General features: G+C 39.7%; 1 protein-coding gene across 4 annotated transcripts in view; it reads right to left on the reverse strand.

Annotated features, from left to right (window-relative positions):
• The window catches only part of LOC117420098 (TBC1 domain family member 30-like), a 42,951-nt gene that overhangs the window by 12,202 nt on the left and 3,804 nt on the right, over window positions 1–26,945 (reverse strand). For 2 of the 4 annotated variants that reach the window (XM_058986395.1, XM_058986394.1), the window contains exons 3-9: window positions 19,368–19,429; window positions 18,479–18,544; window positions 14,731–14,856; window positions 13,155–13,340; window positions 12,669–12,837; window positions 10,229–10,397; window positions 5,670–5,775 (exon numbers count right to left, since the gene is read on the reverse strand). In XM_058986395.1, the coding sequence (XP_058842378.1) occupies window positions 5,670–5,775; window positions 10,229–10,397; window positions 12,669–12,837; window positions 13,155–13,340; window positions 14,731–14,856; window positions 18,479–18,544; window positions 19,368–19,429 (884 nt within the window). Of the gene's footprint in view, window positions 1–5,669; window positions 5,776–10,228; window positions 10,398–12,668; window positions 12,838–13,154; window positions 13,341–14,730; window positions 14,857–18,478; window positions 18,545–19,367; window positions 19,430–21,105; window positions 21,696–26,945 lie in introns of those variants that run through there. The other 2 variants (XM_034033618.3, XM_034033619.3) reach the window with 2 other exon arrangements.

Genomic DNA, 26,945 nt, shown 5'->3' on the forward strand with positions numbered 1-26,945 from the left:
GTCTTTTACAAAGGAAATTGTAAGATCTTGTCCCAATGCACAGACATGGCTTGTGGTAGGATAGTAAAATCTGGCTTGGGGCACCAAGTTCCTTTGGTGGGGGCACATTCCTGCAGCAATATGACTCTGCCCTCGAAATGCACAGATTAGAAAACGTCACATAGAAAAGGGGGACCCTACAAAGGGGGTTGTTCCGTTCTGTTTCTACAAACTAGTTTTTCATCTTAGTTTTTGTAATTTTACAATTAAAACCACATGGCAAGTAAATGAGTGTTTAACAGCAGTGACTGGTTGACACTACAGGATGTGCATCTGTTAAAGCCCCGGTTACATTTTTTAATCATCTGCAAGCTTTCCCTTATAAAAGTTTACCAGTATTTTTGCAGTTTTGCCCATGATTATACTCTGCATTTATCATTGTTTACCCTGGTTTGCCAAGTTTATTAATATGCTTTACCATGATATAATATACTTTACCATGCTTTCACTGTGCTTCACTACACTCTGCTGCACTTTTACTATGGGAAACTTTTATAAAGGTTAGTTTACCATGGTTTGTTTTTCAATTTGCTTTACCATACCGCTCTGTGGTTTACCATGCCTTCAATGTGCTTTACTACACTTTGCTATGCTTTTACTATGGTAAACTTTTATATGTCCTTTTTTGGATGTCCTTAAAGTTAAAGGCAGTACTTATATAAATACATACTTATATAACAAATATAAAACATGAATTATCGGTTATAACAGATTATGGGAATCTTGTATTTTATTTTTTAATGGTATTTTTGTCAAATCGATTAATGAACCATATTTACTACGACTCTAATAGGAAGCAGAGACGTTAAAACCTGAGTCATAGAAAAAGAAGCGACTGATAGTTTTCAAATGATGAACTGTGTGAAAAAATCTTTCCTGTTCCATGAATTGAATGACAAAAGTGCTCTGTAGTGATACATATTTTATTATTATTATTATTATTATTATTATTATTATTATTTATTTCTTAGCAGACGCTCTTATCCAGGGCGACTTACAATTGCAAGCAAATACATACATTTTAGGATGCAACGCCTATGAGTAAGAAAGTGACTTATTATTTTTTTACAACCCAAACGGCGAAACAACAAAAAAACTAGGGCTCTTAACAACAACAACAACAACAACAACAACAACAACAACAACAACAACAGTGTCACAATCAACCCGCTGCTGGTATTGTTCAGACCTGAATATTATATTAAAAACACAGCTAGGCAAAGGCCGGCATGCAGCTACCGACGGCAACAATAAGGCACGAACCCCCCCCCCCCAAGGGGTACAAGCAGATGAGAACTTGAAGCATATACTGTATGGGAGCTGCTGTAAATTAAGATCCGTACATTAGGGCCCGTATTCATAAAACTGACTCCTTTATCATGCCAGTAACAGGGTTTAACATGACAGTATTTCATCAGGTGATGTGTAAACGACATTTACCGTCACACGTAGAATAACATGCCCTTAGAGACCAATTTTCTCATTAGCATATTATATGTCTGGTTCATTAATCTGTACTGTGCCATTAATTGACCCTTAGCGTCATCATAATTAACACGTGCCTCAGACCAGGCGGAGAATGAGATGCGTCTTAACGGTGGATCATTTCCTAGCATCATTTTTGCATTAGGAACATGTTTTAAGCCAATAGTAATAATAAAAAAGTCTAGTTTAATTATTAAATAATTATGTAATTTAAGGATTTTTTTAATTTGTTACGCATACATTAAATTGGATTGTTAACTCATCTGAACAGGACAGGCTACTTACTGGTTGGAAAACATAAATTCGTTGCTCTAAGAAAATGCCAGGCTTGTGTGCACTGTACACAAGAGGTGGGAGATATCCTGGAACCAGATCCTCCCAGAAGTGTGAGAAGACCCTGCAGATTTGAGCTGCGACTAGCTCCGTATTGCTCTGATGATGTGATTTGAGGTATCCATTTAACAGGAGCACAGTTATTCACTTTTTTGGAGAACTAACATGTACTGAAGAGTTAAACTGCTACAAATTGTACAAATATTGCTTTTGATTTATTTTTGCACAATTCTCTGTATAACTTGTGTGATTTAAAGTTGCATGAAAGTGAATATTTTGCACCAGAGTATTTAATCAATTTTTTTTGGCAAATCATTCATTTTTTCAACCAGTCTTGTATTGCAGGGGACTTAACCATCCTAAAGTCCATTTTCTTCTTGTTGATCTTGCCTTGCTGTGAGCAGTGCTGAAATAAAGCTCCTTCGTTGCACTAATGGAGTACTTTGTCAGACACTACAAGCAGACCACTACTAGTCTAGCACATGTTTAAACCATGCAAAAATGTGCTAGAATGCACAAATTTGATCCCTTTTTCAAAATGTTCCCAGTGGGAGGGAGGACACCCCCCTCACTGCGATGCGCCTCGATGACATTGGTGCCCCCTACTACCTTGTAAGTGTCACATGCTTCAAAACTAATTGAAAACCCTGAACCTATAGTCCCACTATCATGTGACTTGTTACACTCCCACATCACAGTTCCCCAACGGCCTGACACTGATCTGCTTTGGCGACAGCAAAAAAAAAAAAAATAGTAGAATATTATTTTAATTTCAAGGTAAGACAGATTTGTCTTTGTTTATACAAAATGGCTGACTCTAAAAGTTGAAGTGACAGCACTGATGTGTAAACATACAACACCCAACCCCACCCCTTTTTGCATTTTGAAAAGGTGGTCACCCTACCCCCCACTAAGAACTCGAATTTAAGAAAAACAAAGGAAGCTGCGTTAGATTCTAAGTTATTATTATTATTATTTTTTTCTTAGCAGACGCCCTTATCCAGGGGGACTTACAATTGTTACAAGATATCACAGTTAATATTGGGAGCTAAAAATGTCCAGTTATCATGTTTGTTTAGGTTCTACCATGCGCAGGGATATCTGTCATGTACATCAGTGCAGCAGAGTTTAACTACAGGGATAAATAGGCAGCGGTATATGTTTGTTGATGAGGCGCAGAGTGTGTAGGAGTGAGACGTAAGAGACAATTCTCTTCACAAATTTACATTTTCTAGTCATTCCCCAAACTTTGTTTTCTGCCACAATTTTCACACTATTAAGTCAAATGACTTTATAAATGTGCTGTAAACAGTTTTTTTCTTAAAACCCCTTATTCTGTTTCTGTATTTTCTTTGTATTTTTGCTTGCTTGGTGTAACAGGACGAGATCTGTGCTGGCTGTCTGATGCATATATGATCCTGCAGGAGGAGCTTGGGAGCCGTGAAGGGTCCGCCTGTCAATCATGGCAGTGACACGGAGAGGTTGGGTGAGGGCTCGCTATCCCTCTCTCTCTCTCTCTGAGTGGTCGGGAGGCGGGCCTTGAGGGGTGCTCGACCTATAAAAATAATGCTCTGCTATTCCTCAGGTCTGCCCCTTTAGGAAGAATAACAGCGGGAGCTCTGGTCGGAAACTGCGGTTCAGACCATAATAAAATGCCAGTGTCTGGAGCGAGGAGAAGCGACAGACAGGCAAGCCAGGCTGAGGAAGACAACCGTGAACAAAAGACAATAAGATTTAAAGTAATCAGCTACAGACCCGAGGTGGACATGGGTAGTTAGCGGGGAAACCCTGCGCAACCCCACAAAGTATAGCAGAGAAATAGCAGAGCGCAGGCTGAAGACCCAAGCCGTATGAGTAGCGACGATGGGGGACGCTGCAAAAGTAGCAACTTTTATTTGTAGTTTTGTTACTGTGTTTTATTTAACGTTTTGCTTTCACCTTTTGTTTGTATTATTATTTTGATGCACCTGTGTGTGTGTGCATTCATTTTCTGCTCCTCTTTTACCATTGATGGTATTAGAGTGAACCAGCAGCGCAGTGCCACCTTGTGGCAGAATTAATAAAGTACACCCCTGCGGTTTTTAACCTTGCTAGGCTTGGAAACAAACATGTTACATTTTGTTTTATTAGGGGTTATTTCCCCACCGCACTGTAAGAAAAATAAAATCAGCACTAGTTTTAAACTGTAAATCAAGACTCCAGCCTGATCATTTACACTGTGCTCGGCCATGTCACATTACAATTAGCAAAAGCGGGCCTCTGCACATCAGCAGTTTAAATACAGTATACAAATGTCAATGGTGCTCAGTCAGAGAACAATACATCAAAACAATCAAAACAAGTCCTCGTGGGTAAGCAGCATCTTATATGATCACGATAATGTTTACTCTGCAGAATCATATTTTACTACAGCGTACTTGAGAACCAATCGTCTCGTGATGGTGCCTAGTTTAATTTCTGTGCAGTGTTACGTGTAATGGCCTTTGAATTAAAATGATATTACAGTACAGTATTTTACTGTCAGGACTACCATTGCATTTAAGCATCTGTGGCTTACTTATTTTCAGTTGCGATGCAAATCTCACAGTTTTTCACTAAGCGGAGATGCAAAACTCTGCAATGCCCCCCCCCCCCTCACCACACCGCCACACAATAACAGTGCTGTACTCAGTATGTATTCAATGAAAGTGCATTCACTTTACTGAAACAGATTTTTACTTACAGAACACAAAAAACATACCTGCACAATGCAGTAGCACACTTACTGTCTGATTACAAACAATGCAGTGTTTCCTGCATCACTGCACGATCCATGCAGCGTACATGCCTAATCACGTGAGATGTGATCAAATTCAAAAACAGCTTTATTGATTGTACACCTCATTGCACTTGATAAAGTACCGTATTACATGTAGTCCGTTTGCCCCTAAATGATTAAGCGGATTGCTTGATTCTTACAAGAGGAGTATTTTAGCATGGTTAGTATAGGAATGATTTTGTCCCAGTGGTTTTGATCACTATATGTGGTGACTCTTATATTAGTGATTCTTATAAAACTTATAAAAGTGCACTGTATATGTATTGTATTTGAATGGAGTGTGCAGGTATTTGCAAACAGGAATACAGTAACAAATAAAAGCATAGGTGATTTTTCTGCCATTTAACAATTAATTGTATTTTAATTTAACTGCAGTGCGGTCGTTCTGTGCCGTTTGTCATTCAAACGAAAGTTTTAAATGTAATAGTATGAAAAAATAACCGCCGCTTGTTGACAATCCAGTGCCTTCTGTACTTTCTTGTGTGCTGCAAAGGAAACGTGTGCTAACATCAGAGGATCCTTTTTTCTCAACCAAAAGTCAGATATCATGAGCTGTGACAACACATTACATTTCTGGTGGTTACAGTTCTTTTTCAAGAGGGCATGTGCATATAAGCTATAGAAAAAAGTAAAAAAAATGTTTTTAATCAAAACTTGTATACTGTACCTGCCCTAACCTCTCACTCGTGTCCAGTACCTGTGTGTGCAATTATTATTATTTTTAAAACTGATATTGCAATATTTCAGACAACCTGCCCGTCTCCAGGCATGTTCCATAGCCATAACGTGACGGTGTAAACAGACGGTGTGTGCCATTGACGTCTTAAATAACCTCTGACCTCGGTAACAATCTGTTACGGTAAATTAGATCTAAACCCATTACTGGCTGGTAAAATAACCAGGTGCCTTTTTTATTCACAAATTAACACCTGAATAAATGGTAAAAATAAAGAAATGGGAGCTTTCAATGATAACGAAGAATCGCTTCACTGACCTGCATGAGATCATTGGAGTCGATCAGGTTGTGTTCTAGCATCTCCTGGGCCAGACACCCCATCATGCTGTAGAACTCATCCGCACTCTGGCAATTCTCTATCCGTCTGGAAAAGAAATTAATGGAAAACTTCCATGAGACAGAAATGAACTGACACACCACACACAGGTGCTGGGACGAAAACGTACGAAAGAAAACACATTTTGGAGCTGGGGCCCCTTGACAAGCTCAAACAGGTACCTACAGCCAATGGTTTATTACTGAGGATCATAGAATATGCTGCATTCTGCGAGTGACCTGCATCATTAGTATGGCCTGAGGTTGAAATAAAATACAAAGCTCTAGTGCAGGTTGTATGCAATCAACAAAAAGCACAGCAAATTTTGATCAGGGTTTATTAAAAACAAAAAATGCATATTGCGGGGGGTGACTGGTCTAGGAGATGCAGTGAGTGTTTCTGGTCCAGTAAATTAAACAGAATATTAATTATTAAACACATAATCAGAATTATTAAACAAGTTATCCAGAAGTTTCTGAATTTTATTTTTGTAGAATAAATTACTGTGCTGTCAACTTGCTGAGCACACTTGCTACCATTTTGTACAAATTTGCAAAACCGGGACGATTTAAGAAAATTACTGTTTCTGACTGGGACAAAAAAGAAGACTGAAAACTGGGACTATCCCTGTTTTCCTGGGACTTCTGGTAAACCGACACATGACCACTTCTCAAAACAAACTGCATGCAATGGGCTGGCTCACAGACCCGGATTGGCGCTAATCTTGGACAACAGTATTTTATGGTACATTGGGTAAGGTAGTCCAAGATTGGGTTCTGCTCTATTAAATTAGATCCTCTTTGTTTAGATAAATGGTGTGCTAGTAAGGGACGAGCCTCAATGGGATAAACGGCCTCTTATCATTCTCAGTATTTTCTTATCTGGAGTTTAACTGGGGTTTGTGACTGCAGCCAAATATGAATGTAAGCTTCACAGAGTTCTGTGGTGTAAGAATTCAGCCACAGAAACCGAGGTCACACTGTTGTATTAAACAGGAACAGGAAATGAGAAACATACTTTTCAACACACAAGCCACATAAGTGTGATAAGGAAAAAAAAAACAAAAAAACAAAAGAGAGCTCTAGGCCCAGCTCTGGTGTCCAGACAATAAATGATGCTGTAGTCACTGTTTGGAAAGATACTCAGCAAGGCCTATCAATTTACTGTCCTCAGAACTGAAACTGCAGTTGCTATGGTCACAGTATTAGACTGTATTAGACTCAAAACGACAGCGAGGAGAGACATAGCATCTATGATTTATTTAGACACATTTAAAAAGAAATAATAAAACAGTAGTCAATAGGGCGTAGGCCCACATTGCACATAGTTACCATATTACCTGTGTAACCCCCAGACTTAACATGTCATCTTACCATAGGACCAAACTACAACTGACTAACTCAGTTTCTATTTTTCATTTTCTAACACTTCTACAACAATGGGTATTTTTTACACTACTAATTTTAATGTAAAAGAGCAGCAAATAAAGCATATTAAAAAATGGCAAACCAGGGTAAATGCAGGGTAAAACCAGGTAGTATAATAATGGGAACAGCATGGGAAAAGTGTAAAAATACCGTGCAAAATGTGTTAACTTTTATAAGGGAAACTACATTGTTTCTCAAATTTATTGACTTATTTCAAAATACTTGCTTTATAATACAACTCAGTACAGCATGTATTGCAATCCTTTTCTTTAAACTGGCCTCTTGAGTTCACTGACATGTCAGGGCACACTGCAGAAGCAGAGGTGAAAGAATGTACTTCTCAGTATGCCTGGAACTGACAGGTCTTTGCCACTAACACAAAGTCTTGACCAGTAAACATTCACAGCACTGCCTCTCTGCTGCCTAATGTCCTAATGGTCGGCAGTGGCATAGTTTGGATTCGAACTGGCAATCTCCAAGTTATAGGGCACATCATGTACTCCGGGCAGAGTACCTTTACCAGGTGCGCCCCTCAGGAGCCCCCTACTACACCTCTCTGAGCTGTACAATGCTTGCCTCTGCTTTACCATGCTTTCAATATGCGTTTATTACACTTTGCTGTGCTTTTACTAAGGAAACCTGCATAACTGTAGTTTTAATTGTTTGTATTTATACCATATAATTGATCAATTCCAGTTCAATTAGACACCTTTCCAAGCTCAGTCATTCACAGTTGCATGTTGTGTTTCACACTGAGCCATCATTATTTGAAAAAAAGTTAGATAGTATGTTTCTATATTTGAACCTGTGGTTATTGCTTGGTTATTTAGAATAAATACAGTCAACATGTTAATGTGTGTAGTTATTTATTCTACTTTTTAATAGAATTCTAATTACTGCAGTACAATTGTACTTTAACTGAACAAAAATAGCATTGTAATTGTAATTGAACCCAGGTAGGCTGATGTCTTTACTAAGGAACCGTATTCCCCTTGTTCGTAACCATTTACTTGTCATGATAGATTTCATTAAGTCATCATTTTTTCAGACTTGAATTGACTGAAACGTTTGCACTTTTTCACTCCTGCACTGTTTGTCTAGCACCTTTTGCCTGTACTTTTGTAAAAAATAAATGACTATGTGCATAAGCATCAGCATGCAGAGTATAAAATGCACATTGGGCGCTGCTCCTTCTAGGGACAGAGAGTCAAGGCTGCATTGTGGTCTGCTGTGCAGCATTCTATCAGCCCTGCTGTGCCTCTGCTCCCTGCCTGAATATTCATCAGGGGGCTCCAGTGTACAGCACGGAGCCCTCCTCCCGGCTCAGTGGCACAGAGCTCACAGTCCAGATGGTGTGCATTAGAATGGACGATGGAGTCCGCGGGAAGAGGAATATTTTAGTAACCGGACAGTTGTCTGCACTGCAGTTTAAACATATCTATTTAAAACTAGGGGACAAGCAGCTGCAGGCTACAATACAATAGATACTGTAGATGAATAAATAAAACCCATGAGTGGCTTCCTTTTCTCAAACACTTTAAAAAGCCTGTCTCTGTAAAATATCAATGGAGGGCAATACAAGATTAATCTGCAGTGCATCTGCAAGTCCCTATACAGACCACAGAGCCCAAACCACAAAATAAAATAAAACATTGCAGTATTATAAAAGGAGGTTACAAAGACTTCACAAGGTATGAGAGGGAGGGAGGGAGAGAGTTTGGATTTGTTAGGAGAGTATGTTCAGTGTGAACAACTGATCGGAGCCGCATCGCTCGAAGGGCCCGGTGGGATTTTTGAGTCCTGCTGATAAGCCCTGAAAGCTGCAGAGCGGCACTGCTGCTGTTGCATTGATTTACTGCTGTTCAGAATTCAGCAAGGACTCGACTAACCTGTCAGTTCAGCACGAGTAGGTAATACATACTAACCACCTACTCGCATGCTAATGTATTGCTGTATCTAGAACATTGATGTAATTGTTTGTTCCCCTGTAAACTCCAATCTGTGGCGGAGGAAATGAAAGATGGGTGCAGGACCTTATAGTGGGCCCCGACCTTTATGTAATACTTTTATAAAGCATAAAACATGCCAAGTCTAGTGTTCAATATGCAATACTGAGATCTAAGTACAAGTGGTCGCAGAGTTCAAAAAAGAGACGCTAACGAAACATAAAACAGTGCCTCATACCAGCCTACATGCAAAGACAGTTATGAGGGAAGAAAAATAAAAAAAATTAGGAAGCTAATTTTAATACAACCATTTAAAAAAACATAATTAAGAGAATAGCAGTACCTGATGAAACGAGGGAGAATAAAAACAGAATTGTATTCCTCCGCCACTGAGACCAATACCATTAGCAGTCAGGAGCACTTTGCCCCCCTACCCACAGACAAAATGTGTTCACGAGTTACGTCACGTGCCAAAGAAGAAGAAGAAGAAGAAGAAGAAGAAGAAGAAGAAGAAGAATCAATTTGTTTTTTAGTTGAGCTGGTCTCTACAAAACCATACGGTTATACCGAAATATTGTTTCATAAAACAGATAGACCAAGCAGCTAGGGGTGTAATGATTCAGTGCATATCATGAATTATGACACTTTAACATAATACATCATATCGTAATAGAGGTCTGAATCATTTGTATCATCATACAAGACCAAATGCACAACATAGCTCACTGTAGTTCAACAAGTGGTTCTTGAGTGAAGAATACGTGTGTTAGTTGGTATAAATACATGCCTTCCCTTTCTTTTAACACCACCAGTAAATGACCATTTCATTTTATTGTGCAGCATACAAGTAGCACATCAGGACAATCACATGTATCGTGATACATATCACATTGCGACCTGCATATCATGATACACATCGTATCATGACATTGGGTGTACTGTTATACCTCTACTAGCAGCTGCGAAGTTGAACATATTTGTGAATCTTGTAATAGAATTAAATGAGTGGAGATCGGAAACCCATAGCTGGGTGCAGGGCTGGTGCTTACCCTGAACAAATGCAAGAACTGAAATCGCAAGGAGAAATAGAATAAGGTGGAAAATAAACACACTTTTCAGTGGACTTACTCTCCCAGCTTTGCCCAGATGGCCAGGGCGACCCTCAGCAGCACCTCCGACCCTTCGAAGAACACAGAGTCCCAGATCTGCAGCACGGTGTGGTTCGGGAGACAGGTGGCAAACATGGTAAGGAACCACTGCATGGTGAAGACATTGGTGAGAGGCGGCTCATAGCTGCCTGGAGAGGAAGAGGAAGAGGGAGAGGGGAGAGTGGAAAGTGAGCAGCCATAGGGGAGAGAGAGAGGAGGAAGAGGGGAGAGAGGAGGAAGAGGAGAGGAGAGAAGAGGGGAGAGAGAGAAATGAGGGATAGGGGTGATGACAGAGAGGGGGATGGGAAAAGGGGAGAGGAGGAAGGGGTGAGAGGAGGGAGAGGGTCAAGGGGTGAGAAGGGTGAGGAAAGAGACAGAGAATGGAGAGTAAATGAGAGAGGGGAGATAACATAATTTACAAAAAAACAGGAAGCCATTCATCTCATTAGTGCTTGTCCAGTTCCTAGTAGCTGACTGATCTCAAAAACTATGTTAAGTCAGGTCCTAAGGATTCCTGTGATTCAGCATCAACATGACTAGGTAACCCATTCCATAAAATGAACCGGATGTAAATGAACCATCTGTCTCATGAAAAGTACATTGCAATGTAAAAAGGTGTGATATACTGATGGACACACAGGAATCCATTCCACATACAGACGTGCTCAAATTTGTTGGTACCCTTACAACTCATTGAAATAATGCTTCATTCCTCCTGAAAAGTGATGAAATTAAAAGCTATTTTATCATGTATACTTGCATGCCTTTGGTATGTCATAGAATAAAGCAAAGAAGCTGTGAAAACAGGTGAATTATTGCTTATTCTACAAAGATATTCTAAAATGGCCTGGACACATTTGTTGGCACCCCTTAGAAAAGATAATAAATAATTGGATTATAGTGATATTTCAAACTAATTAGTTTCTTTAATTAGTATCACACATGTCTCCAATCTTGTAATCAGTCATTCAGCCTATTTAAATGGAGAAAAGTAGTCACTGTGCTGTTTGCTATCATTGTGTGCACCACACTGAACATGGACCAGAGAAAGCAAAGGAGAGAGTTGTCTGAGGAGATCAGAAAGAAAATAATAGACAAGCATGGTAAAGGTAAAGGCTACAAGACCATCTCCAAGCAGCTTGATGTTCCTGTGACAACAGTTGCAAATATTATTAAGAAGTTTAAGGTCCATGGAACTGTAGCCAACCTCCCTGGGCGCGGCCGCAAGAGGAACATCGACCCCAGATTGAACAGAAGGATAGTGCGAATGGTAGAAAAAGAACCAAGGATAACTGCCAAAGAGATACAAGCTGAACTCCAAGGTGAAGGTACGTCAGTTTCTGATCGCACCATCCGTCGCTTTTTGAGCGAAAGTGGGCTCCATGGAAGAAGACCCAGGAGGACTCCACTTTTGACAGAAAAACATAAAAAAGCCAGACTGGAATTTGCTAAAATGCATATTGACAAGCCACAATCCTTCTGGGAGAATGTCCTTTGGACAGATGAGTCAAAACTGGAGCTTTTTGGCAAGTCACATCAGCTCTATGTTCACAGACGAAAAAATGAAGCTTTCAAAGAAAAGAACACCATACCTACAGTGAAACATGGAGGAGGCTCGGTTATGTTTTGGGGCTGCTTTGCTGCGCCTGGCACAGGGTGCCTTGAATCTGTGCAGGGCACAATGAAATCTCAAGACTATCAAGGCATTCTGGAGCAAAACGTACTCCCCAGTGTCAGAAAGCTCTGTCTCAGTCGCAGGTCATGGGTCCTCCAACAGGATAATGACCCAAAACACACAGCTAAAAGCACCCAAGAATTGATAAGAACAAAACATTGGACTATTCTGAAGTGGTCTTCTATGAGTCCTGATCTGAATCCTATCGAACATCTATGGAAAGAGCTGAAACTTGCCGTCTGGAGAAGGCACCCATCAAACCTGAGACAGCTGGAGCAGTTTGCTCAGGAAGAGTGGGCCAGACTACCTGTTATCAGGTGCAGAAGTCTCATTGAGAGCTACAGAAAACGTTTGATTGCAGTGATTGCCTCTAAAGGTTGTGCAACAAAATATTAGGTTAGCGGTCCCATCATTTTTGTCCATGCCATTTTCATTTGTTTTCTTATTTACAATATTATGTTGAATAAAAAATCAAAAGCAAAGTCTGATTTCTATTAAATATGGAATAAACAATGGTGGATGCCAATTACTTTTGTCAGTTCCAAGTTATTTCAGAGAAAATTGTGCATTCTTCGTTTTTTGTGGAGGGGTACCAACAAATTTGAGCACGTCTGTACCTACAAGAGCGTGGGCTATCAAATACTCTTAGCAAGTTTCATCACAATTGGATAAGCTGTAAGTATTCATGTCCTTGGGCTGCTCTAGAATATAAAAAGCAGGCAGTGGATTGTGGGATAGACTGCACCTCCACTCTCTCTGTTGGCTGCTCTCTGCAGATGATCCAGATGCTGGGAGAGTTCAGGGAGCTTGATCCTCAGCAGGTCTCTGAACACAGCCATGTCCACTGATAAAGCGCGCAGGTTATTGGCAAAGTAGCTGTCAGGTAGCACTTTGTCAATCAGGTAGATCATAACCTGGAATTACATCAAGAAATTTCTCAAGCAGGCAACAAGAGAAGATAAAGGGCTATAATGGGTTTGTTTCTGATTTTATAATATTTTTCTCCCCATTCTTGAATTAACTCAGTGTTACATGATGAAAAACAAAACACCTTGAGCGTGCTTAAGAGGACTTGAAATATATAACTTAGCTGTTCTAGTTTTGTAAAATGAACAGGTATTTTACTCTAAAAAAAAAAAAAATAGGAGTTCAGTAAAGACTGGAGAAAACGCTTTGAAAATATGGCCCAATATCAGTTTTGATTGGCCTCGGCAACAAAAAACACACAGACCTTGAGCGCCTCTCCCTCGTTGCCCTCCACGACCTCCAGGATGAGCGCGGCAAGCACATTGAAGCCCTGGCAGTATCCCACTGCCTTGTTCCAGCGAGCGTAGGCCAGCAGCACCCTCTTGAGCCCCACGCGGTCCTGCTCAGCCTCCTGCCCGCAGTATGAGCTGCAGCCTGTCCGGTGCAGGTCCTGGAGCAGCCACAACACAAGAACACAAGAACAGGCCCATCAAGCCTTGTCCCTTGTTAGCACACCAGTCTCCCCTACTGGGGGGAGCTAATTTAAAAGAACAGAATCTAGACTCCCCCCCTCCAGTGTTTTCAATCGTACTACTTCACCTGGTAGGCTATTCCATGCATTTATAATTTTCTGTGTAAAAAAGTGCTTCCTGCCTTCTAATATATACTGGCATCAGGGTTACATCTGAAATAACCCCAAGCACCTAACAGCAGCGTACGTGTAAAGCAATTGCTCCCCTCGTCTGGGGAACATCGCTCTGTCAGGGTCATTTGGGAGAGAACATTTCTGTATGTGCTGCAGCCACCCTGAAACCATCCCAGCCCCAGCTTGGGAACCCCTCTCTTAAATCTATATTAAGTTTCAGTTTGCAGTTCTTTTGCATGGTAATTCTGCAGTTTTCCCATGCTTTTGCCTTTTTTATATGAATATGTTTTACCACACCCCTCTGTGCTTTACAATGCTTACCTATGCGTTCACTTTATTACACTCTGCTGTGCTCTAGTAGAACAATATTTACTGGAATAAACTGAGACCAGTGCATGAAGATAGCAGTCAGTTAGATTAAGTAATTGAGAAAAATTACAGAAATCTTAAAACTGTACTGGAGCAGCTCGGCTTTATATGATGTTTGTAATCAATAACATGGTTCTAAGTGAGGGATAACAAATGCAAATGGCATTTGGAGCTACCTAGAAGTACTTAAAAGCCTAGGTTAGGACAACTGTACAGTGAGAATTAGATAATCCGATCAATGGCACAGGTTTTATGTTGATTGCATTAGTCTTCGTTTTACATTTGCTAATGCAATGTTCTGTATTTGCACTGAAGTGCAACTGCGGTACAGGAAACTAAGCATTCTATTATTAGCTCCACTGTATCCATGGCAGCAGAGAGGAGCAGTCGTGTCTTTTGATTCCAAGCACTGAATTAGAGTCTGAAATGTTCCATCTTAATTAACAAACATGAACCACTGGGCCTGTTCTGCTTGGCGCATGGACATTGCAAATACGGGAACCTGAATGAGATGAGAACGACTATCAATACAGCTGCACTGTATACAAAGAGACTAAATGGAACACACCCCAAACAAGCACACTTTGTAGAATAAAATGCACGTGTATGGCATGTCCACAGAGCCTCAAGATCGCTCATGTAGTGGGGACATGGCCTACGTATTCACAGGTTTTACAATAGTATTCTTCAGCCTGCTTCAAAATGCATAAAAAATCAAGCTTGATATTCCTGAAATGGATTATTTAACAGCAGTAAAGAACAGTTTCAGGAGTGTTTCACAAGCAGTTTCAAGCCTTTGTCAACATGACTTTCTTCCAGTGTTCACCTTGACTATCTGTATTCCCATGGTGTCATCATCAGGATTGCTGCGGTCGTTGAAGGCAAAGCGCATGGTCTTGTCCCAGTCTATGGAGATGGTGTGGAGATACTGATCCGCTAGTGTCAACCAAACCTGAGAGAGAGAAAACAAGTCACTACTATATTCATAAGCCTGCTCCCGCCCCTCTGAACCCAAGCCACAGTGAGTTGGTTTAGGCACCGTTAGGCATCTAAACAGTGGCAGATCTGTATTCCGCTGCCCTAAAATGTATAAATATGATTTGTTACAAATCTCATTTCTGTGTATTTGCATTGTATGCAGTAATGTGAATAAGTGGTTCAGTAATCTATCCTGGGCGAAATCCCAACAGGATTAATATCATCGGTACTGGATCAAGCATTTTTGCTTCCAGACCTAATGTAGGCCTGCCGACATTGATTTACAGCAGCTCCCATATATACTTCAGGTTCTTATCTGCTCATGGGTTTTCTGCCTTATTGTTGGTGTTGGTAGCTGCATGCCAACCTTTGCCTGCTGTCTTTTAACATAAATTTCAGGTTCGAACAATACCAGCTGCAGGCCGACTAATCTGATAAACAGAAGCGACAAACATTCGTTTTTTGACATTTTGCCATTTCGGTTGTGAAAAAAAAAAAAACAAACACACACAACAGGCTAAAATATATCGTTACAGAACATTTTCTTCAGTCAATTCATGGAACAGGAAAGCGCATTTTTATTGTACATGTTATGTATAGAGAGGTGAGGGTTTTTTTGCAACAACAAATATGTGTTGTTTTTTTCCCCACACGGCTCATCATTTGCAATCTGTATAATCCTCACTTGTCAGACAAACAGGTAGCGGATCTGGGATCCGCTGAGATCCACCACAAAAGAACCCCTGATTAATATTGAGTTAAAGATCTGAATTCTGCCACTGTTCGGATCTCTAAAATAGAGCTCGGGTTACCAGATTTCCAAAGTGAAAAACCTGTTTTTTTGTTTTTTTTTCAATTCATTGAAGCTGTAGCAACTCTAAGGCAGTTAAAATATGAATATAATAACAATCATGATTAAAAAAATAAACATTGTGAGTATGTAGGTATGTATGTGTGTGTGTATATATATACATATATATATATATATATATATATATATATATATATATATATACACACACTGAGTGTACAAAACATTAGGAACACCTGCTCTTTCCATGAAATAGACTGACGAGGTGAATCCAGGTGAAAGCTATGATCCCTTATTGATGTAACCTGTTAAATCCACTTCAATCAGTGTAGATGAAGGGGAGACAGGTTAAAGAAGGATTTTAAAGCCTTTACACAATTGAGACATGGATTGTGCATGTGTGCCATTCAGAGGGTAAATGGGCAAGACAAAAGATTTACAGTAAGTGCCTTTGAACGGGGTATGATAGTAGGTGCCAGGCGCGCCGGTTTGAGTGTGTCAAGAACTGCAACACTGCTGGGTTTCTCACGCTCAACAGTTTCCCGTGTGTATCAAGGATGGTCCACCACCCAAAGGACATCCAGCCAACAGCAGGCCAGTGGTACACTTTCAACACCTTGTAGAGTCCATGCCCCAATGAACTGAGGCTGTTCTGAGGGCAAAAGGGGGTGCAACTCAATATTAGGAAGGTGTTCCTGATGTTTTGTACATTCTGTGTGTGTATATATATATATATATATATATATATATATATATATATATATATATATATATATATATATATATATCCCTCCTAAAGTCCAACTTCCACTGCCTCAAAGTGGCAGGAGGGTGACAACGGGTTCTCTAGACGAAGTACAGCAGGATACTAACCAACCTGCCTGGCCAGCATGGTGAGTTATGGCCAACCACCCCATGATGAAAGTACGGACAAAAACATGGCCCTCATCCCAAGGAGGCTGGATTGCCACCTACCACGGCAGCAGCCGGTTAGGCATAAAGGCAGAGGGTGCCAAGAATCATCGGGTTACGATTTTAGGCTGCCACAGAATACTGACCCTGGCCACGTACAACTGCAGATCTATTTCAAGTGAAGCAAGACTTCAGGAGTGGAAGAAGAACTTGGAAGAATCAAATGGGACATCGTAAGACTAAGCGAAGTACGGCGAAAAGACAAAGGACTACTAGAACTCAAGAGTGGACATCTTCTCTTCTACCGAGGCACTACAGATGGACGAGCAGGAGGCATTAGATTCACTGTCTAGAAGAGAATCAAGAATAACATAGTAGAGATTGATAGCGCGTCAGAGGGTCTGCAAGACTGATAGTGAAAGTTTCAAGGAAGTATGAACTTCAGGTCATCCAAGTACAGGTATATGCACCAACAACAAGCTATTCGGATGAAGAAGTCGAAGATTTTTATGAAGAACTACAATAACTACACGAAATTGGGAAAAGCCACTATATGTTCATCATCGGTGACTTCAACGCCAATATAGCAGCCCAGCAAGAAGATGAGAATTCAGTTGGAAAATTTGGACATGGCGACAGGAATGAGAGGGGTGACAGTCGAAATTGCAGAGAACAAGAACTTATTCATCATGAACACCTTCCAGAAGAAACCCATCAGGAAATGGACATGAAGAGGACCCAACAGAGTGAAGAATAAAATTGACTACATACTCACCAACAAGTAGTACACTGTACAAGATGTCTCAGTATTAAACAATGGAACTGAAGAATAGATTCAGCACTCTTCAAGATATGCAAAAAGATGAAGCAAATCGAGGTAAACAAAATCTATAAGGACGCAAGTAATTGCAGAAACAGCAAAAATCATAGCTGGAGCACAAAGTACAAAATGCGACCAGAAAATCACGCAAGAGACAAAAGACCTTATGAAGAAAAGAAGGGAAATGAAACAAACAGCAGCTCTGAAGTCAAAGATTGAATAGATTGAGCTCTGCAAGACAGTAAGAAAGCGCATTACTGAGGATATACGGTCATTCAACTGTAGGTTGGTAGAGAAAAAAGTATATATATATATATATATATATATATATATATATATATATATATATATATATATATGTGTATATCACAGATAGACAGATATATTAATCAGTTATGAAAATGACTGTGTGTTAATCAAAACACAATAGGGACTAACTTAAAAGGCTAAATTGGCTGGTGGCACTTTCAAGATAAAAATGCCAGGGAAAGTAAAGCGATGTAATTTAAACTCAACAGCCTGTTCAGTAATATTTATCTTTTAAAGTGTGAGTGGTTTAAAACCTGTAGGAGTTGCCAGCTCCTTTTGAGTACTTCCTGTCATCATACACTCTCCTGGTCCCACCTGCTTATGACTATTTAAACCAGAGGCAGCCAGTAGAGTTGAAAGGTCACTGAATCATATGATTTTTTTTTAGAATCAGGAAGTATTCATATGTGTAATTAGATTTCTACAGGCTCAGATAATGCAGGCTTGAGGCTTAGAGACAAAACTGCTTCCCCTCAACCCCTAAGAGAAAGGGTGCTCCCGCCAGTCCAAAGCAGGCTTGAGGCAGAGACTAAACTGCTTCCTCCTTGCCCCCTAAGAGAAACAGTGCTCCCTCCAGTCCAGGGTAGGCTTGAGACATAGAGACTGAACTGCTCCCTCCCTCACCGCCTAAGAGAAAGGTGCTCCCTCCAGTCCAAGGCAGGCTTGAGGCATGGAGACTGAACTCCTCCCTCCTCACCCCATAAATGAAAGAGGTGAACTACTGTATATGAAGAAGGAACTCACCCTTTTCCTCCACTCTTTTGGGATTCCAGTGGGTAGCCTGGCCACAGCTTTGAGCGCGTCATACCACTGCAGAACACAAGAGGTGATTGAGATGTCTGAACACTGAGCGGTTATTTACACAAAGATGGCATTTATGCAAAAAAATATATATTGTAGATATTTTTTATGACAAACACTATTTTTTTCTTGAAAAACTTGCCAAATATTTCCAGTAAACATTACCAAGTATGAACTCATGTTTATTTTGTATGTCTACCTATCCATCCGCACACATACACACCCACACACACACACACTGTGTGTGTGTGTATATATATATATATATATATATATATATATATATATATATATATATATATATATATATATACAGTATGTGTGTGTGTGTGTGTGTGTGTGTATGTGTGCGGATGGATAGATAGACACACACATTGTGGTAAACAGGTATTATTATTTGTATAAAAATTTCTTATTGTTGCCTAGGTTTTTTTCAAAAGTTATTAATGAACTAAGTTTCCCAATCACTCCTTCCAATGCCACACTTTCACTGCGTCCTGCATTCTTCCTCAAGAGATACCAAGAAGACAGAGACACTGAAATGCCGGCCAATGGAAAAGCAGCGAGTGGTTACTGCGGTGCGGGGTTGTCTCTGGGAGTTTTACCCTCTGCATGTATTTTCAGATTATCTATGCAGGGACACGAAGCTATTTAGTGAGCAAAGGGTGTGTGTGTGTGTGGTACAGTGAGCAATTAACTAGTGATTGCACTAGTTCATTCCTCTGTCCCAATACTCAGAGAGTAATGTATATTAACAGAAACTATAATTATTATTGTTATTTATCTAAGAGAAGACCATCTATTAACCTAATGAAAGAACGGGTGAATTTACCTGCTGGAATCCATTTTTGCCCAGTGAAGGTTCAATAGTAAACTTCAGTCTAGTATCAACTCCTGGGAATACAAATATCACGAAACTAATATAAATAGGGAATCAAACTGAAAAGGCAGGTGGTGGACAAGAAAATTAAAACACCTTACATATACACCACACACTTTGGTTTTAAATGGGCTTTCCTCACATTCTATATTCATTTTAAATGACAGGTATATTAAAGGATGATATGTTTAAGTAAACTTAACAATTCCGATAGCATTAACAATACTTTGAAAAACCTACATAGCGCGGATTTTGTGCCTTCCTGTCGGTGAAATGCTTCCTTGTCTCAAGAACCCATGCTCAACATGAACGCATCTCAGCGCGCACCAAAGAACGGCAACATAGGCACTGGAAACATAACTCAAGACTCTGATAGGGGCTGTTGTGCTGTGTTCGGCTGGCAGGTGCTTCTGCGTCCAAGTTTGTACAAAATTACGGATTATTCACAAGAGGCTTATAATTGATGACACTGAACAACGAATCTCTTCATAAAAATGTAAAACCTTGCCAACTTAAGATGTCAAATCAGTGCCTTTTTGACTGTGAACGGTGTTAGGGCAAGTATGTATAATTTATTTTACCATCCCTTGTCGGGAATATTAAAAGAATCACAAGCTACCTTTGGTTTACTGCCGTAATATTGCATTGGAGACACACAGCAACATGATACCGAATAAACACCACAGTGCTTGCACACGTCAGGCCATCCGCCATTACTGCAACAGAGCTAATTTTAGTTTAAACTGCGTCTTCAGAAAAACCTTAACAACAACAATTAGCTTACCTACATCTCCATAGCAGAACAATACATCGTTGTACTGCAGCCTTGACGTCGCGGTTAACATACAAGGTACTGTGTTGTGTTGAAGTCGCTGTCCAAAACAGCAGTGCTGATTTTTTTCCTTCTAACGCTGATACCCGGTATAGTGTACAAAGGGAAAACGACGACAAACAGGAGCAACCTGGTTAAAATGCGCCCATAGCAAACAAAAAGCTGCTTTTTTTAATGTTGGGTTTTAGCGTATTATCTGTGCAGAACCAGTGTATCATTAAACATTAAGCGCGGGTCTGGTTTGTTTTCAAGCAAAGGGCTCTTGTCCCCGGGGCAGCCACTGTTGTCTTTTCTCAATATCCTGCCGTGCTGTATCAGCACCTGGCGAGTGTTTAATCAAAAGTTAAACATCATGAACCTCACAATTGAGAAACAGGGTATTACCTGCTTCCATGGCAGTTGATATTTGGTTGTTCACCGAGCACAAACATCGAAGCAGATTACATTCACGTTTCCTGCCTGTTTTTGTTGAATTCAATAATTCCCTTCCCAATGCACAAGAAGGATTACACCTCCTTGTTTATAGGATTAGTGTACTTATATCTATTTGTTCGTTGTACGGGGTTGTGCACACTTTCTGAACATACAGAAAATACTAATTTAACACACTGAAGAGATTAATAAAACTAGGACGTTTTTAAGAAGAATAAAATAAACAACGACTTCGTCAGAGCATTGATATAATAACTGCCTGTGTCATAAATGTGTATATAAAACGGTTTTACTGCTATTTACTGGGAAAATCGACGCGTATGTGATCTATTTAAGACGCTGTAGTTTGTAAAGTGGCACATAGGCATTCGCAACACACATATAAAACACACAACGAATATTTTACGACATAAGAAAACACATCACCTGGTTCTAAAGTGCACAGCAGGCGTGGCGCAGACCTGGAAATGCAGCTCCTTTTCTTAAGCACATTGCTGATGATATTACTAACCCCACCTGCATTCTGCCTTTTCAAACAACTCCTTGACCGTTTGCAAGAGGGTAACCTGCCCTGCTTCATCGAGGTGAGGATCGGCGGGCAGATAAGGTTTCCTCCAGATATATATTTAGTACTGAAGGCCAATAGTTAGTAACAGAGTACAGTATTATCCCGTTCTCGGCACGTCAAACCAGCCCAAAAAGAACAACGTTATTCCAAATGATCAATGCATTAATATATTTGCATTCGATTTACCTAATCGACTTTTTTTCACACTTGAAAGAAAAAAAAACCCGTCGAACTGTGTATGGCTCAAAGAAAACAAAAAACGAACTTCACAAGCTAAAAGTGAGATATTTCCCAGATCAGTCTTTCCCAATAGCATCTGCAGTGCAGCAGCAGAAAAGAACCTCATAGAAACAGTTCGTATACACCCACTTTTATCTACAGCGTCATCGAATTGGAGAGAAAGACAAACACATAGCCCTGTGGACTGGAATCGTCTGTTCTCGCCACCACCACTAATTCACCGTCCCATTTTACTAAACTCAGTGACAACGTGGTGGATCTTTTTAAAAACCTACTAATTTCCTAACTTTCATTTTCCAAAAACTTTTTTTTTTACGCTGACCTTGCGTGTTATAATGATCCGTTCGTCGTGAGAATATATTGGCATTCATAAAACCAATGGAATCAATACTAAAATCTATAGATGTATGATATTAAATGCTTGTTCATATATCATAACAATAATACCAACAATAATACTACTAATAATAGCAATCACAATACTAACAATACTGTAATATCAATATACAAACGTGTCGAGGTGTTGCCCAGTCGGTTGTACAGTCCACGTCTAACCCGGGACAGCTGTCTCCGCCTCTGACGCTCCCGCTACTATAGTATTAATCAGCTTTTTTAGTTATATATGCAATTATAACTACTGTAACTTGGGCATTTCAAATTGCAGGGACGGGAATAAGACTGCCATTGCATAGAAGTTTGATCCATTCCTGGTTTTACTATGAGTTTAATAAGACACACCTGAGCTTGTTATGTATACACAGAGGCTAATCAAGGTGGTAGTAAAACCTGGAATGAGGGAAGCTGCTGTGCAATATGTGCTTTATTTCCATCCCTGAAAAAAGGGGGAAAATATATATATTTTTTTTTACACAATCTTTTATGTGAAATCCAGTTAAACCCTAATTTAAAAATAAATAAATAAAAATGTTTAGAAATCTGAACCTCTAACCATCTCAAGTAGTTACTACAAGTTGCTGCAGGTCAGTACAGCAGCGGACAAGGCTTTTTGCCCACTGTTAATTCTTCTCAAACAGAACAGCTATGCAGATCTAATGGTTTTACACTCCACCGGGCACTCTGTAAAATGGGTATAGCTTTTTAAAACACTCCCTCTCAAAATGACAATCCACTTTCCCATTATCAACCACAAGGAAAAACGAAATCTGTTGCTCTTTCCCAGCATTTTGTATTTAGTGGTTTAAAACCCTAGAGTGCTGACCACACAATACCTCACCGCACTTTTCCTATATTGAATCGCTGTGAAATACATTTACAGGGATGGAAATCAGACTCCTGCTACACAGCAGTTTCACCTATTCCAGGTTTTAACACAAGCTTGATTAGCCACAGTGTATAGGTAACAAGCTCACGTGAGTCTTATTAAACTCATAGTAAAACCAGGAATGGATCAAAATGCTATGCAATGGGAGTCTTATTTACATCCCTGAAATACATAAACAAACAATTTGAGAATGCAAGTAAAATTATCGGCTGTGAATGCCAATGTGTGTGGTACTATTCAACAACAATCATGGGAAAGGAGAAGGATATCAGTGACTTCACAAGGGGCATGACAAGCGCCAATGCATTACTAATCAAGTAATCCATAAGTGTCTATTTTATTTTTGTATAATAAAATGACTGTGCTGTCAACTTCCTGAGCACACTGCTACCATTTTGTACTTATAAAAAAAATGGAATCCGATATAGCAAAACTAGGCGGATTTAGCAATATAACTTTTTCTGACTGGGACGCCTGGTAACCCCTCATGTGCAACACGAGATGACAAACAGACCCTTCAGCACTGGACGGTTTTTTTAGCTTGAACAGTGCGCGGGGAGCTGCGTTTCTTGTGATCACACTTAAAAGGAATCATGGTGTGCAGTCATTGTTCAGTTTCCTATTTTAGATTACAAATTAGGAAACTTTGAAAGCCTGTGAGGGTACAACACTAAAGAGAGGGCCTCCTCCCTGGTCTTGTACAAGTCTGCACCACGCCTGGGGTCAATTACATGTAATTGTACTGGAACCCTGGCACACCTGCGTAATTGTACTTGTACCATATACTTGATTAATTACTGTTCAATTACACATTGATTTGTCTTTTGATCATTATTCTTGTATTTGCAACCAAAATAAAGGTTACATGGTATGTTTCTATACTTGTACCTGTAATTATTGCTGGGTTATTTAGAATAAATAGAGTATGTATGTTAATGTGAGTAGTTGTTTAATGTTACTGTTAGTGTAATTGTAATTATAATTGTAATTACTGCAGCATAATTGTAATTGAACAAAACATCATTATAATTGGATTATGCTGTAATTGTAATTGAAATTGTAATTGTAACTGACCCCAGGTCTGGTCTGGACAGAGCGCCCCAATTAGATCAAATATTTAATTTCATTTAACTTGAACATTCTAAGAAAACACACACTGATGTATCAGCTTAGACTACTATTGGTCAGGCTCACTGGCTATTGTTTCTGAAGAAACTTCACAAAAGCCAAGGCCGGTTGTGAGGAAGTGAGGTGGGGAAGCTTAATTGTGTTGTACTGTGCACCAGTGATATGATTCCCCACCTCACTTCAGAAAACAAAGTCTTTTCAGGACCAGTTTCGTTTTCTGGACGTAAGAACATAAGAAAGTTTACAAACGAGAGGAGGCCATTCGGCCCATCTTGCTCGTTTGGTTGTTAGTAGCGTAATGATCCCAGAATCTCATCAAGCAGCTTCTTGAAGGACCCCAGGGTGTCAGCTTCAACAACATTACTGGGGAGTTGGTTCCAGACCCACACAATTCTCTGTGTAAAAAAGTGCCTCCTATCTTCTGTTCTGAATGCCCCTTTATCTAATCTCCATTTGTGCCCCCTGGTCCTTGTTTCTTTTTTCAGGTCAAAAAAGTCCCCTGGGTCGACATTGTCTATACCTTTTAGGATTTTTAATGCTTGAATCATATCACTGCATAGTCTTCTTTGTTCAAGACTGAATAGATTCATTTATTTTAGCCTGTCTGCATACGACATGCCTTTTAAACCCGGGATAATTCTGGTTGCTCTTCTTTGCACTCTTTCTAGAGCAGCAATATCCTTTTTGTAACGAGGTGACCAGAACTGAACACAATATTCTAGGTGAGGTCTTACTAATGCATTGTAAACTTTTAACATTACTTCCCTTGATTTAAATTCAACACTTCTCACAATATATCCGAGCATCTGTTGGCCTTTTTTATAGCTTCCCCACATTGTCTAGATGAAGACATTTCTGAGTCAACATAAACTCCTTGGTCTTTTTCATAGATTCCTTCTTCAATTTCAGTATCTCCCATATGATATTTATAATGCACATTTTTATTGCCTGCGTGCAGTACTTTACACTTTTCTCTATTAAATGTCATTTGTCATGTGTATGCCCAGTTCTGAATGCTGTTACTTTCTGTTTTCTACATGTTAACCACTCCCTAATCCATGTGCATGCATTTCCTTGAATCCCTACTGCGTTCAGTTTGAGAATTAATCTTTTATGCGGTACTTTGTCAAAAGCTTTCTGGAAATCTAAATAAACCATGTCGTATGCTTTGCAATTATCCATTGTCGATGTTGCATCCTCAAAAAAATCAAGTAGGTTCGTTAGACACAATCTCCCTTTCCTAAAACCATGCTGACTGTCTCCCAGGATATTGTTACCATATAGGTAATTTTCCATTTTGGATCTTATTATAGTTTCCATAAGTTTACATATAATAGAAGTCAGGCTTATTGGTCTGTAGTTACCTGGTTCGATTTTGTCTCCCTTTTTGTGGATCGGTATTACGTTTGCAATTTTCCAGTCTGTCAGTACAACCCCTGTGTCAAGAGACTGTTGCATGATCTTGGTTAGCGGTTTGTAAATAACTTCTTTCATTTCTTTGAGTACTATTGGGAGGATATCATCCATTTGTGTGTTTATTTACAATTTGTTTATTTTAAGAGCTCCTAGTCCCTTTAACACTTCTGCCTCTGTTATGCTAAAGTTATTTAAAACTGGATAGGAACAGGTTGACATGTGGGGCATGTTGTCTGTGTCCTCATTTGTAAAAACCTGTGAAAAGTAATCATTTAATATATTTGCTATGATTTTGCCATGACTGAAGCAGGAAAACAACAGTGACACATACAGGATACACATAACAAGATTATTATTATTATTATTCTATTATTATAAACAAGATATTAAATAGGTAAGAAATGAAAGCAGTCGCGATTAAAAGTACTTCCTCCCTGTTGTCCACATCTATGCACTGCATAGCAGATCAAGCTCTCCACAGAAATCAGGTGCTGACAATCAGGTGAGGGTCACTGGTGTTGATCGGGCTGATTCACCATTCACAGTGAAACAAGTGAAGAAACAGCTGCTTGGATGTGTGATGATTGCCCAAGCAGCTGTTTCTTCACTCGTTTCAGTCTGAATGTTAATTTAGCCCGATGAACACCAGTGACCTTCCACTGTGGAGAGATTGATCTGAATAATCGAATAATCGCTTTGTACAGCTCTACTGCTCAAGTCTCAAAAATGCAGTTTTGAAAGAAACAGGTCGGTTAAATAAAGGTCTCAGTTTGCCTTCCAGGAAATTTTACACGCTTTCACTTTCTAGGTCATTTATGCCCTTTATATACCTACCTGCATACAAACCTCAGGGTGTGAGAATTTTCGGTCTGTAATCAGTGATATAGAAACAATAGGCACTCGTGTGAAAATGTTAGACCACTTTGTGCTTTACTTAGGCATCTTAAAACAGCTTTTCATGCATTTTACCATGTGTGGCTATGTGTTCCTTCTCTCTTACTATATTTAATTCATTGCATGTGTGGCTTATTAAAGTCATCAATTAAATGAGACAGTCACTAATTTAATTGAGAAGCTTGTCAAAATAGGCAGTGGTTTGATTTCATATGCATAACCAATCAAAACAACAGAAGCAATGGGGTGTTCTCATAAATGTGCACCCCGCTGTATGTGCATGGTGTGAAGAATGGAAGGAATGTTTTTGTAGCTACAACCACTTTGAATACAAGGATGACGTAGATGATAGAAAGCATCCCTTGAAAAGGGAAGATATTTTTCTTGCATGCCAAGTATCAAACCAACTGCTGTCGGGACAGAAAATACTGCTTCACGCCATGCACATACAGCAGTGTGCACATTTATTAGAGGAGGCATGCTTTCTGGATGAAACTGCTGCTTACTGTACTGTACCTGGTTTTACACAGTGCTGCCCTGGCTGCATGGTGATGAAAAAGGAAACACAAGTTAAATATTTCAGATCTTCACCCTGTTTTCAGAAAGAACATCTGGAGAGCCAGTCAATGAAAACAGAGTAGGGCAGAGAGAGAGCGAGAGAGAGAGAGAGAGAGAGAGAGAGAGAGAGAGAGAGAGAGAGAGAGAGAGAGAGAGAGAGAGAGAGAGACCCTATAACCC

Source organism: Acipenser ruthenus, chromosome 14 (genome assembly GCF_902713425.1).
Source record: "Acipenser ruthenus chromosome 14, fAciRut3.2 maternal haplotype, whole genome shotgun sequence".
NCBI classification, from domain to species: Eukaryota; Metazoa; Chordata; class Actinopteri; order Acipenseriformes; family Acipenseridae; genus Acipenser; species Acipenser ruthenus.